At 41.3% G+C, this 12843-nt stretch overlaps 1 protein-coding gene across 2 annotated transcripts in view; it reads left to right on the top strand.

The window, feature by feature from the left end:
* Positions 1–12843, top strand: part of NTAQ1 (N-terminal glutamine amidase 1) — a 25600-nt gene continuing 12757 nt past the window's right edge. The window contains exons 1-6 of one of the 2 annotated variants that reach the window (XM_057368300.1): positions 7–343; positions 524–623; positions 1283–1333; positions 3284–3432; positions 3733–3857; positions 12060–12401. In XM_057368300.1, the coding sequence (XP_057224283.1) occupies positions 270–343; positions 524–623; positions 1283–1333; positions 3284–3432; positions 3733–3857; positions 12060–12193 (633 nt within the window). In that variant the 5' untranslated portion in view covers positions 7–269 and the 3' untranslated portion in view covers positions 12194–12401. Of the gene's footprint in view, positions 344–523; positions 624–1282; positions 1334–3283; positions 3433–3732; positions 3858–12059; positions 12402–12843 lie in introns of those variants that run through there. The other variant, XM_057368293.1, reaches the window with a different exon arrangement.

The raw sequence follows: 12843 nt of genomic DNA on the forward strand, positions 1-12843 counted from the left end.
ACACGCGGCGCGCTGCGGCCCTCCACACACGTTTGGCGCCGAAAACTCGGAGCAGTGCGCCCGCCGGCGCGGGGCGGGGTTGGTTCGGCGGCTCCGCCTTGTCCCGCCCCGTCCGAGGGGTCCCCGCACCTATGGTCGCTGCTCCGGCCGTGACCCCGAAGTGCCCGAGCCAAGCTGGGATGGTCGCGGTTTCCTCGGGGACGGCGTAGCCGCTGCCCCCACCGGGCCCAGCGCTTCCTGCGCCACCCTCACCCCCGCTCAGACCGGCCATGGCGCGGCCGGAGACCGCCTATGAGGCGGCGGTGCCGCCCCGCCCCGCCTGCACCTACACCAGCTGCTACTGGTAAGGGGGACGGGGACTGGCGGGCAGGTGCCCCCCGCGCCACCGTAAGGCGCTGSGACAGCCGGAGCCACCGGCGACAATGGCGCGGCTGCGGGCTGATCGCATTCCTGCACTCGTTTCTCGTCACGAGAAATGAAGTTGGAGGAAAACCAAATAATTAATCGATTTTGTGTTTTGCAGCGAAGAAAATGTTTGGAAGCTTTGTGACTAYATCAGGAGTCAGGATCGGTACCCTTTAGAAGAATTTTATGCTGTTTTCATATCCAATGATAGGAGGATGGTGAGTCAGTGGGATGTGATGAGAGTCAGCTGTGGAGAGGCTCGGGCCTTCAGACTGCAGCCCAGTGTAGGTGAGACATGGTCCCGGCGATTTCAACCACAGTCCGGTGTTGGGGAGTGAGCCTGTAGCCCAGCCTGTAGGTGAGATGCAGTCCAAACCCATCTTGTACCTCACTTTGGCTCAGAGATGTGCCAACCACACCAYGTGAGATTTTTAAATTATCCACTGCATTCAGGACAGTGGGAAGAGGAATGGTGTCTATGTGAGCTGTGGGAGTAATTCTGTCTGCAATCTGTCAATTTAGGATAGTGGTAACCTTTATGAAATCATAGAGCCATTAGTAGACYTTTGAGACCATCAAGTTTAACTGTTAACCCAGCACTACTATGTTCACCACTAAACCATATCCCCAAGTCTTTTGGATATTTCTGGGAATGGTGATTCCACCACTTCTCTGGACAGCTTATTTTAATGTGGCCCAGAAAAGAATCTCCAATTTCATGCTCCTTAGAGAGAAACTAGAAAAAAATTTTTGTACTGCAACACAGATGTAAGYTGAGGAAGTTGATAGGTTAGCAAAGAACTAACCAATTTACCTGAAATTAATCTGTTTTAACCTGAAAGATTTTATTCACTTCAGTTTCACTTACAACTTTCAGATTCCTCTCTGGAAGCAGAAATCTGGACATGGAGATGAGCCTGTTGTCTGGGTAAGGCATTCATTACTCTCAGTAATTKTGAGTGCATGCCTCTGTAGTTGATAGCTGCAGGATCACACTTGGGAATGGAACAAACTGTTCAATCTGAACATATGGGAATACTTTTTTACTCTGAGGGTGGTGSAGCATTGAAGCAGGTTRCTCAGAGGGGTTGTGGAGTCTCCATCCTTGGAGATCTTTAGAAGCTGTTCAGATGCAGTTCTGGGCAGCTGGCTGTAGAAGTGCCTCCTTGAGCAACAGGTGGACCACATGACCTGAAGTCCATTTCAACTTTACCCACTGTATAGCTTTGCATTAATGTGTGTTATTCTTTTACAACAGATTTATAAAAAGCCTAAATCTGGTGCTCCTTTGCACCATCCATCATAAATTAAGAGCAAGACAGTAAAATCTACTGGTGACAAATCTTAATATTAGCAGGAATGCATAACAGATTTGTGAAAATTATTATCTGGGTGTTGAGGGTGGTGGATCTGTAGAATTGTAGGTTGATAACTGTGTAAGAAGTAGATGGATTAAAATATTTATGTAGGCCTGCCAGATGATAGAAAAATATAAACTAAATATGTATTCAGATAYCAGCAGCTAAACTGACCCATATACAGGAGCATTTGATCAATTAATGTAGKTCAGTAAGTGCTGCTACAGAATTCCTTGGTATCATTATAGAATCCTCTCAGTTTATCTGGCACAGAAAAAACTGTTTCCTATGGCAGTTTCTGAAATTCTGCGAAGTAATCTGCAAACTCCTGAAGTTTTCTGATTTCTGAATCATTCACTGTCTTTGAAAATATTGTAGCTTTACAGTACAAAATAAAAGGTTTGGTTTAAAAAGAGATCCAAGTGTTATAGAGTTGACCTAAGAAGGAATAGCAGAGTCAGGAAAGGCCATGGCAGACTGGGGATTTCTCATAAGAATTCATGGATTGAATTGGATTTAACGTTGACATTTCAGTGGATCATAGGTTGTGTAAAGTTTGTAAGGTAATTTTTCTTATGTTCAGTAACAAGTTTTTCTAAATACTGTTTGTATGTGTATATTGGTCTGGTGAAGTAGTTTGCCCAAATCTATTTCATTSAAATGTCTTTGTGGTTTTAACATTGAAAGTATCAGAAGAGAGTGCTCAACCCTTTTTGTGAGTGGATTCAATGTAAATTTAAGGAAGTTGTTAAGGTCTGCCTTCAGTTTAATTTTGGAAAACAGCAGTGTACATACCTACCTGACACCTRTCATAAGTAACTGCAGGGTCCCCAAACCTCCACCTGTGTTTCTTACAGGTTAAGGAGTAAAACTGCACTGCATAACTCAAATGTCTTGATAAAACAGTTGCGTTGAAAAAGTGTCATATAGTTCCTACAGATATTTTTTCCCAGCTTCAAGAGCTGATACAGGAAATTTTCTTACTCCTGTGGTCCTCATGATCTGAGCTGTTCAGTTTTTTCAGTGGTGTGCTGGTTTTTCAGGTGCTTCTGGCAACTGGACACTCAAATTCACAGTGTTACTGCAACAGGTACAAAATCTCTTATTAGAAGAGATCATCAGGTAGCTTTAATATCAATCTATCATCGTAACTTCTGAGTTTTTATTTATGACTGGGTCTAGGAAAAAAGTGCTTAACTGAATAAATTTTGTAGTTTGGTGTGGAACATGTTTTCTTAGGAGTAGCATACCCTTTAGTTTAACTGTCGAGGTTTAAATCAAAGAAAGCTGCAAAGAAATTGGGAGAATACCAAGGTTTCTGGAAGAGCACAATGGGCAAGATAGGCATTAGGAAGTCTCTCTCCTGGCACCAGAAATGTTACAGGTTTAATATTCAAGGATAGAAAGCGGGCTTTAAAAAAYGGATCTGAACATGCGCTTTTAGAAATATTTTTTTCCCCACTGTTTGTCAGTTTCTCATTAAATGCTGTTTAACTAATGGTAATTACCCTTCTTCCCAGGACTACCATGTTATTCTACTTCATGTTTCCAGYGGGGAGCAGAACTTCATTTATGATCTTGACACAGTGTTGTCATTTCCCTGTCCTTTTGATATGTACAGTGTGGAGGCCTTCAGGTTGGAYGACAGCCTTCGTCCAGAGTTTCACAGGTGATGACATAAAGTATAAAGACTAYTTCAAAGTTGAAGTTTTCTTTGTGTATGCATAGTGACAGGTTTCTTTGCTATACTCCARTAAAATTAATGCACTGTGTTATTTTTCTAAAGCTCTTTACCTTAGTCATCAAAAGCCCTTTCCTACTGCAGCTTCTTGTTAACAACTTGTCCCTACATTGCTGGTTTGTGTATTTAATTAGTGCTCCTTGATGAGAGGAAAGTACTTTTGTTCTGGGTGATTAATGCGGTATTGTCTACATGCATCTTTTGGTACAATTTTGCATTTTTATTTAGAAAAATCAGAATGGTTCGAGCAGATTTGTACTTGAAGACATTTGCTTCAGACAGATCTCACATGAAGGATGCAAATGGAAAATGGCAGAARCCTCCTCCTCCATACCCTTGCATTGAAACTGCAGGTAAGCTCCCAGAACTCCTTCTTCCTGCTTAAAGTGCTGAATGAGATAGTCCAAGATGCACATGGGAAATAAATAACTTCTATAACATTTGTCCAGCTRGCTTACTACTTCATATGGGAAAAAATAGGGCTATGAAGCATTTGGTACTCTCTTTTTTGAACGTGTAGTCAGTCTAACCTGCCTTCTGACATTTACTGTTATCAAACAATAATTACTAATCTTCATAAACTGAGCAGAGAGTGAGAGGTAAGTAATTCTCCTCTGTTATTATAGCAGAGGACTGAAGCAAATAGGACAAATAATTTGCATAGGAGTCACGAAGTTTCTAACATGCTGATTATACTACACTCTAGTGCGCAGATCTAACGCCGGCAAAGTAGTGTTGGCCAGAGGAAATTTTCAGGCTCTGTTCAGTGTGGTGGGTTTGCCTGCATGAAATGTTCGAGGTTTCTCTACCAGGTGAACGGACCCCAGGRTGTTTTAAGTTGGCAAGTTTTTCCCTAAACCTTAAACCTCTTTTAAGTGATAGCCTAGCTAACAGCCTCTGGGCCAGGCAAAAAAAAAGAGAGGTAAAGACTTGCCATCTATTCTATAGAGCTGCTTAAAGCATTCTTATCACACAGCACTTCAGCTTATTCTAATCATGTGTTTTGCAAGCTGGTTAACATTTGCCATGTGTTTGTTTGTTCTCTCATTTTCTTCCAAGGAAAGCATGGTGAAGTTTTCTTTGAGTTTGAAAGAATTTTCATCTTACTGCTCTGCATGTTTGGTTTTGTGATTTTTAATAATACTGTACTGCTGTGTGTTTATGTTAGAGAAGGCAGGGTTAAAGAAACATTTTGTCTTTAGGTCCAAGTGTAATGTGGTTTTAAGTTGCTGGRAAATTAATTCTCAGTCTTTGCTTTGGCTTCTAAGGAAGTTTGGTGTTTCACATGAGAGTAGAAATGAATTATGAGAGTGAGCAGGAACACAGATGTGTTCTTTGTTATGAATCTTTAGGTGTTTTTTAGACAATCCAGGTTATGAAGCACCTTGAATTCTGACTCTTGGTTATTATCTTCAGCAGAGTTTTATGCAAAAGTACTGTAGGGAGTGTGGAATTCCTAAACTAGTGGRTGGTTCTCTGTTAGCTGGAGTCTCTTAGGTGCTGAGAACTTTTTTGCCCCGATAAACCTTGTTGTTTTGATAGCTGAGAGCTAATGAAAGTGTGAAGAATAGAAATGAAGTCAGACCAGGAAAGCAAATAGAAATTCACTCAAATCAAAAGAGTAAGAACCATTACTTGTGGGTAGTAAGTTACGGAATGACTCAAACAGTTGCACATGTGTACATGTATCTCTAGCTGGAGTAAATGACTSCATAGCAGCAAACCCTGTTCCCCTTACCTGTCTTATTTGGCTGAGCTTTACCTCACTGCTGAGCTTTACCTTACTTCAGGCCTCAGCTAGTCTCAATTGTCTCTGTGATGCAGGTAGATAGTGAAAGATACATAGCTCTTCCTCTTATGCTTTCACTGTTTGCTTTATACTGTTCCATGCTGAATGAAATGTCCTTGGGTCATCCAGTCCAACATGTACCCAAAACAGGGATTCCTCAGGGTTCTGTGCAGTGGTGATTCCACCACCTTTCTGGACAGTGTTCCARTATTTCACAACTGTCATGGTAAACAAAACAGGAATTAAAAATCCTAATRTATAATATGAATTTCTCATGTTCCAACTTGCCTTTTTTCACTTCGTGTCCTGTTGCCAGGCTCCTTCAAGAAGATTCTGGCTCCATTGTCCTAGTGTTCTCTGCTCAATTAGATGTAGGCAGCAGTAATGTCTCYCCTTCATCTTCTTTTTTAAGACTGAACAGACCTAGTTCTCTAASCCTCTCCTTGAACAGAATTTTGCCCTGCACCAAACAATTTGACTTTCTTCTTCTGAGTTCACTCCAGAATGTCCATATTTTGGGGTTTTTTTTTGTGCTGAGGAGCGTCAAATGGACACAATATTCCAGCTCTGTGCTGATATGCTTGGTCTCCTGGTTAGTTCACTGAAGGAAAATTGTTACCTTGCACCCACTGAAGGTGAAAAGTCATTCACTAGGGAGCTTCAAGTTCTGAGTCAGAACACAACTAGATTGTCTCAGATCTAGGACATTTAGTTCAAATTGTCTTTCATTTAGTACCAGTTCTTCCAGSTTTATTTTTTGTCTYCCCTTTKTATTCACCTGAGGTACTTTATAATGATGCATGCTTCAATGTGCACAGTGCTGAGAGTCTGTGAGGAGTCTAGGTTTAACTGTAATGTCTCAACACAGTTTCATCAGGCATAAAGCTGCCTCATTTTTAACTTGATGGGAAACTGGGTGGCAGACCTTTTGTTATCATGAAAGAGCCTGGGGTGTTAATATTCGTGTCCATGCCAAATCCCATTGCAGATAACTGTTTTCTCCGTGCCGTTTCACTTAGATAGAACGTTTTGCCTTGCGTGTTAATTTGTGTTTGCATAAGATTAAATTACTTGCATATTTCATGTTGGAGGTGACTGTTATGTAATGGCTGACAGAATTGACCACTTATTATTTTAATAACAATTTATTTGTGAGGCACATTTCTATCAGASTGGGTTTGTTTTGKTTTTTTKKTTTTTTTTTTTTTTTTTTKTTTTTTTTTTTTTTTTGCTTTCATTTAGAGCAGCTGAATTCCTAAGCTTTTGAGAAGATGCAAGGTTTTTAGATTCCTTCTGTTTCCTATATGACTTCTTTGATGTTTGTGGCAGTTCGACCATGCCTGGATGCCAGGTGCCCACTAAAGCTGCTCAGTCACTCTCACCCTTCTCTCAGAGGAGAGAAAATATAATGRAAGCTTGTGAGTTGAGATGAGGACAGGGAGAGATCACTCACCGATTACTGTCATAGGCAAAACAAACTCAACTTGGGGAAATTAGTTGAACTTATTACCAGTCAAAATCAGAACAAGATAATGAGGAGCAAAACAAATCCTAAAACCACCTTTCTTTCACCCCTCCCTCCTTACCAGTCTTAACTTTATTCCCAGTTCTCTACCTTCTCCCTCCTGCTTAGCGGGGAATGGAGGTTGCAGTCATCACAGGTTGTTTCTGCCACTGCTCAGGGAGAGGAGTCCTTCCCCTGCTCCAGTGTGAGGCTCCTCATGTGGAAGACAGTTCTTCACAGACTTCTCCAGTATGAGTTCATCCCATGGGCTGCATATCWTCATGAACTGCTCCACTGTGGGTCCATTTCCACAGGGTGCAATCTTTTAGCAACAGGCTGCTCCAGCATGGAAATCCTGTGGGGTTACAAGTCCTGCCATCAAACCTGCTCCAGCGTGACTCCTCTCTCCATTGGTCTGCAGGTCCCTGCCAGCAGACTGTTCCAGCTTGGGCTTCCCATGGGGTCACAGYCCCCTTTTGGGCATCCACCTGCTCCAGCATGGGGCTCCTACACGGGCTGCAGGGRCACAGCTGCYTCACCATGATCTTCACCACAGGCTGCAGAGGAATCTCTGCTCTGGTGCCTGCAGCACCTTCTGCCCCTTATTMTTCTCTGACCTTGGTGTTTGAAGAGTCATTTCTCCCATATACTCTCATTCCTCTCTGGCCACAATTCTGTGCAATAGCTTTTTTTTTCCTTTCCTAAAGGAAGAGATGCTCTACCATCGCTGATGGGCTCAGTWTTTGTCAGAGGTGGGTCCATCCTGGAGCTGGCTGGCAGTGGCTCTGTCAGACATAAGGGAAGCTTCTAGAGAAGTCACCCCTGCTACCAAAACCATTTGGAATYGAATTGAGGAATCTATCAGTAAAAAATGATGCATTTTTCTCCTCCTAGTAAATCAAAGGGAATAAATCTTAAACTGTATTTGTCCTGTTCATGGGCTTGCAAAATAAACCATCTAAAAATAAGCTTACGTGGAAGCATAAATTCCAGTCTATGCTTTAAAAAATTGAAGCTGGAACAAAGTGATTTTTAAAATAATTTTTCTAAAAGACAAACAACTCCAACCAATAAAACAACAACTAAAAAAACCCTCTCAAGCCTGCTGTATATCCTCAGAACTCACATGCTACACATTAGCCTCTTGGAAGTGGCTCTGCTCTAGCTGCTTCCCAGAGTTAGGCCTCTGTTTTCCATTGGCATTGCTCTGGCCTCTGTTCTGCTCTGCTGTCATGCATGCCAGGAGAACCTGACCAACCTAACTGGCTGCACAGTGCTTTCTCACCCTGCCCTGACTTCAAAGCAATGCTGCTGGAATAGACATACCTGAGTTGCAGCAGATTCCCCTGGTCCCACCTGTTTGCCAGTGACAMCCTGTTTTCTTTCAACATGAGATTTTTTTTCAAATAATAAAAACTAAGAAAATGARATTTGATGAACAGATTCCTTATTCTAGAGCTGCTAAGCCCAACCTGGGGTTTTCTTTTAAATCTTATTTCTACAAATTAATGAGGTCTGATTTTGCTTAGTTTATGACTCGGGATGAGATCAGCCCTCCTTACTGCAAGCCTGTGTAAAATACAGCTTGCACAGTGCATTTCAAAATTACTCAGAACAGATGGTTATATGGCTTATGTACAAGTGTTAGCAGCAGCTCTAACCAAAAAGCACTGGTTTGAATTTCAGTTCTCCCAAGGTGTTTGGTAGCACACTTATTGGATTGATTTGTGAAAACTTTTTGTTCTTTTTATTAYTGAAATCCCTGGTAGTCAATAATGATGGGGTTTTACTTGTTTTTTTTTATTTTTTTTTTAATTTTGAAGAGCATGAGTAGAACAGCTGAGAAATTCTGGAGACACTGTATCAAATATTTATGTAAGGGAAATCTGCTAAACACAGGCCAGGCAGATGTCTGCAGTTGCTTTCTGTATCTCCTCTCCGAAGTGATGGTAGTGAAAGTGAAGACACTGATAGGGATACCAGTAGTTCCTGTGCACTTCATGGGAACCTTCTGCTCCTCTCATTTGAGAATAAGACTCTGGTGTTGCAGGTTAGGTCCTTCATAAGCTTTTGTGGAAGTARTGAATCAAGTCTAATAGATACAATAAAGACACAACTAAGAAATACTTAAATTCCCAGAATGGCTGATTGAAATTACACCACTTTCTGTAAAAGATGATTTATAGTGGTGAGCTGTGTTTTACATTGAGATCAACCAGGATGGTTTGCACAGTCAGTTATATCTCAGCTGTGGAGMCAGCAGCCCTGCAGCTGAGTGTGGGAAGAGTCCTGACTTATCTCCCTGCTCAGACAAGGGAGGAGGATCTGAAGAGAACTGTAAACACTTGCACAAGTCTGTGAAGACTCCAACTATTTTAGGTGCCCCCAAGGTTTTAGGCATAAACAGAACTGGTCTTGGAGGCTTTGTTCCAGACTTCCTCGCTTCCAGCAGCCCTTGGGCAGCTGTCGTTACGCTGAGTTGTCCAAGGTCTGTGAGCCAAGCTGAGGCTTGGCTTAAATGCTGCTTTCTAACTACTGTTGGCAGAAGCCACAAGTATCATGGCTAGCAATGCATGGCCTTTCATTTCACCGCTGCTCGAGGTAAAAGTGTCAGACTGGATTTAAACAAAAAGAAAATTATGCAAGGATCCCAGTATAGGCCATATAGGTCTCATTGGTGGGGGGTGTGTGTAGCAAAGTGTTCTGTCAAAGAGGAAGATTAGCTCTAAGCATGCACAAATGCAAGCTAGTGTAACAGTCACAGCACCTGAGGAGGACTGCAAGTGTAATATAAACCTTAAAAGAAAATAATTCTTCTGCTGTTGGTCTTGTAAAAGTGTTGCAGGATACATGCTCCTTTCTTTTGTGGAKAGATTATCTTGGTTTGCCAGCTGTGGCATCCAGATGTATCTTTTGTAAATTCTGATTTTTGTCACTCTTCATCTGCTTCAGGAACAGGACTTTGTGGTATTCTCATGCTTCTTTGCCCATCTGTTTCCTAAAGTTCTAAGGTCTAACACGACATGCACGGCCTTTTAGATAGAGCCCATGAGAAGAGAGCAGCGCAGGGAGATTGTTATTACACGAATAAAACGGGAGAGGTCTCACTAAGTTTTTCYCTACGGATATCTCCCGTGCCACTCCAGTGCCATCTACCGACGGGTTCTTAGGCCATCGCTTTTCATAGGAAATGTTTGCTCTGGTAAAACAATTTTTCTTTTCGTTACATTTTTCTGATGGGCTGTGTTATGCTCTGCCACAATCCTTCTGAATTTGAGAGAATATTTCATTTCCTAGAGGCACTGTGATAGCAACTTCCAAGTTGCAAACAGCAGCTGTGTTTGTAACTACTGGAACAATCCCCCTTGGACTGCTTTAACATTCACAGAACAGTTCTATGAAATTATTTTACTATGTTCACATAAAGCAAAGAACTATTTATTTATTTAATATTACAGTATATGAAGAATCACATTAATTTTTAAAAAGCATCTGAGAGGAAAAGACAAATTTGAAATTGGAAAACAGACTTACCAGTATACCAGCAAGCAAGAGCTGTTWTCCACTACTGTTTTTTTTCTTGAGCTATGACAGCAGATTGCTGAGCTTGTGTTATTTGAAATTCCCATATAGGCAGAAATTGTCCCTRTCCTGCCAGACTCACTTCAGCAGTAGGACTGTGCTTTGCTGGACATAAGGATTTTCCATATGCAGAGTTCAAACAGGTTAACAAGAAAAGATTTAGAGGCCAGACTTCAGAAGGGGTGAGAGTTGGGATTAGGCAAATCTCAAAGGTGTGCTGTAGTGTAGACATGGTGCAAACAGAGGCCTTTAGGGGCTGGATTATGCCTGGGACTCCTGGGTCTGGGGCTCCGTAACATCATTTTCCCTTTCTTGCTTATACTTTCCATAATGGTAAACCTAATTACACAAGCTTTTTTTCAGCTGAAGCAAATTCCATCCTTTGAATTTTATAATCTATTCRTTAGAGCTTCCTCTTGTTTGATTTTTAATCCTTAAATGCACACATGAATTCATGCATGGTAAAGTAAATACTTATTATAGTGAAAAGCTGTTAACAGTAAATCTGTAAAGTAAACCTGTAACAGTGGCTTTACCACTCTGTTAAACTCATTCTCTACCAGTTTTCTGTTAATGGGCTTTTAAAAAGATTATTTGTGCACATCATTGGTGAGAACGTAAAATAATAGGGCCACATATGTTTGTCATCAGAACTGAACCTCTGATTAGCATGGTTCTGAGTCAGCAAAGCTTGTACCAGGCCAGCTCCAGAAAAAGGAAGTATAAGGCAATCAAAACCCAAAACTGCACACCAGCACTTTTTCCAGTGAGCTTTCTGGAATCCATGAATGGGATAGAATGGTTACTACCTTYCCTGTAGAGAACAGAGCAGAATAAMATCCTGGRAAAGARCAGTCATGGTTACTTTTCTCTTGAAACCATGGTAGTTAAACATTTCTCCCTCTGACTTCATTCTGTCATTCAGGATTCACAAAAAAAATTAAGTATTGTTCCCAGCCTACGTTTGTGCTCTTCTTTGCCTGAACATCCCTCTAGGCTGGGGGTTTGGTTAGGTCACACATCTCCTCCCCTCTGCATATTTTGGCCCTGCAGTGGAACCATGTCCATCAAGGGCAAAGTTCAGGGCTGGAGAGAAAGCAAATACTGTAATCTGAGGAGTAACAAACTGTAGRTTTGCCAAGGGGCTAATCACTTCTGAGAGACAATAAGCAACTTGCCATTCTGACTACTGCTGTGATCCCATTCCTCTGTGGTCAGTGCAAAAGTTGACTCCATTGACTTTGGTTCAGAACTTCAATGGGTGAATAATATCTCTCCTGCTTTTGCATAATCCARTTTGTGTGAATGCAGGAAGACTGTTTTGCAGTTCCCTGTGTTGATTGTTATTTGCACTCCAGTTCTCTGACACTACTCGAYCCTTCTAGGCTGCTGTTGTAGGGAAAAATCTTACCTACACAGGCTAATTTCTAATGATTTACTGGATGCATACTGGTCTGGTAMTGTGATTTTTGCCATGGGCAGAGAGGGGAATCAGGGTAAAAGAAATGTTTCACGGGCTGGAAACAGATGTTTCTGTACTACCACACAATTTGCAGAACCTTGCTGGAGCAAATTGAACTCTTGAAGTGGGATTTGGAATGTTTTCTTGAAAGATGTATACCTGTGTTACAGAACCTGCATCAGGAATTTAAATATTTCCCTTTTCTGGTCCTTTTTTAGATTCCAAGATGAACTTGGATGATTTCATCAGTATGAATCCCGAAGTGGGATGGGGCTCAGTGTTCTCCCTTTCAGACTTTGTACATCGCTTTGGCAGTCAGACTGATTACAGCTATTCCTTGGAAGGACAGTGAAGTGAAGTGAACAAAATTCTGGTTCTAAGTGGATGTGTTTTGTTTTGCTGCTCTTACATTGTATTTATGGTTTACATTTCTGTACATGAAAAAAGTATTTGGAAAAATAGAACACCCAGTCAGAAATATCATSAACTGAATAAAAACTTTTATTTCAATTACGTAAAAATGCACTGGGTTTTTAATATCAAATCAAAGGCAGACATCCCACCATAAGTACATTGTTTTTCCAGCTACTGTGCCCAAAAAGAAAAGACTTGCAAAAAAAAAAAAAAGCTTTTGGAAAAATATGTGTGCAAAATACTGAATATTGTAGCCTAAATTGCTACATGTTGTCACATTTCAGAAGTGAGAGATGGTTTTCTTCATGTTATGGTTTACTTATGTAAACAGACAGTGCATCTCAGTTTCCTTCACTAGCTTTACTGATTAGTCCTTATTTAGCAAAGTGTAAAGGGAACACTGATTKAGTAGTTTGATTGTGGACTCCCATGCACTATGTAAAACCAGCTAAGTGTCCAGGTTTCTGTGCTATACAAGCGGGAGAATGAAATCCTGACATTTCAGTTAAATGTTCTAGTCCTGACAGTTCCTGGAAGATGCAGTTGCTATTTTTGCTTCTCATGATGGCAGTGCATTCTCACCTGCTT

This window comes from Malurus melanocephalus, unplaced genomic scaffold (assembly GCF_030028575.1).
Source record: "Malurus melanocephalus ecotype Western Australia unplaced genomic scaffold, MMel_1.1 scaffold_3, whole genome shotgun sequence".
Taxonomy (NCBI): domain Eukaryota; kingdom Metazoa; phylum Chordata; class Aves; order Passeriformes; family Maluridae; genus Malurus; species Malurus melanocephalus.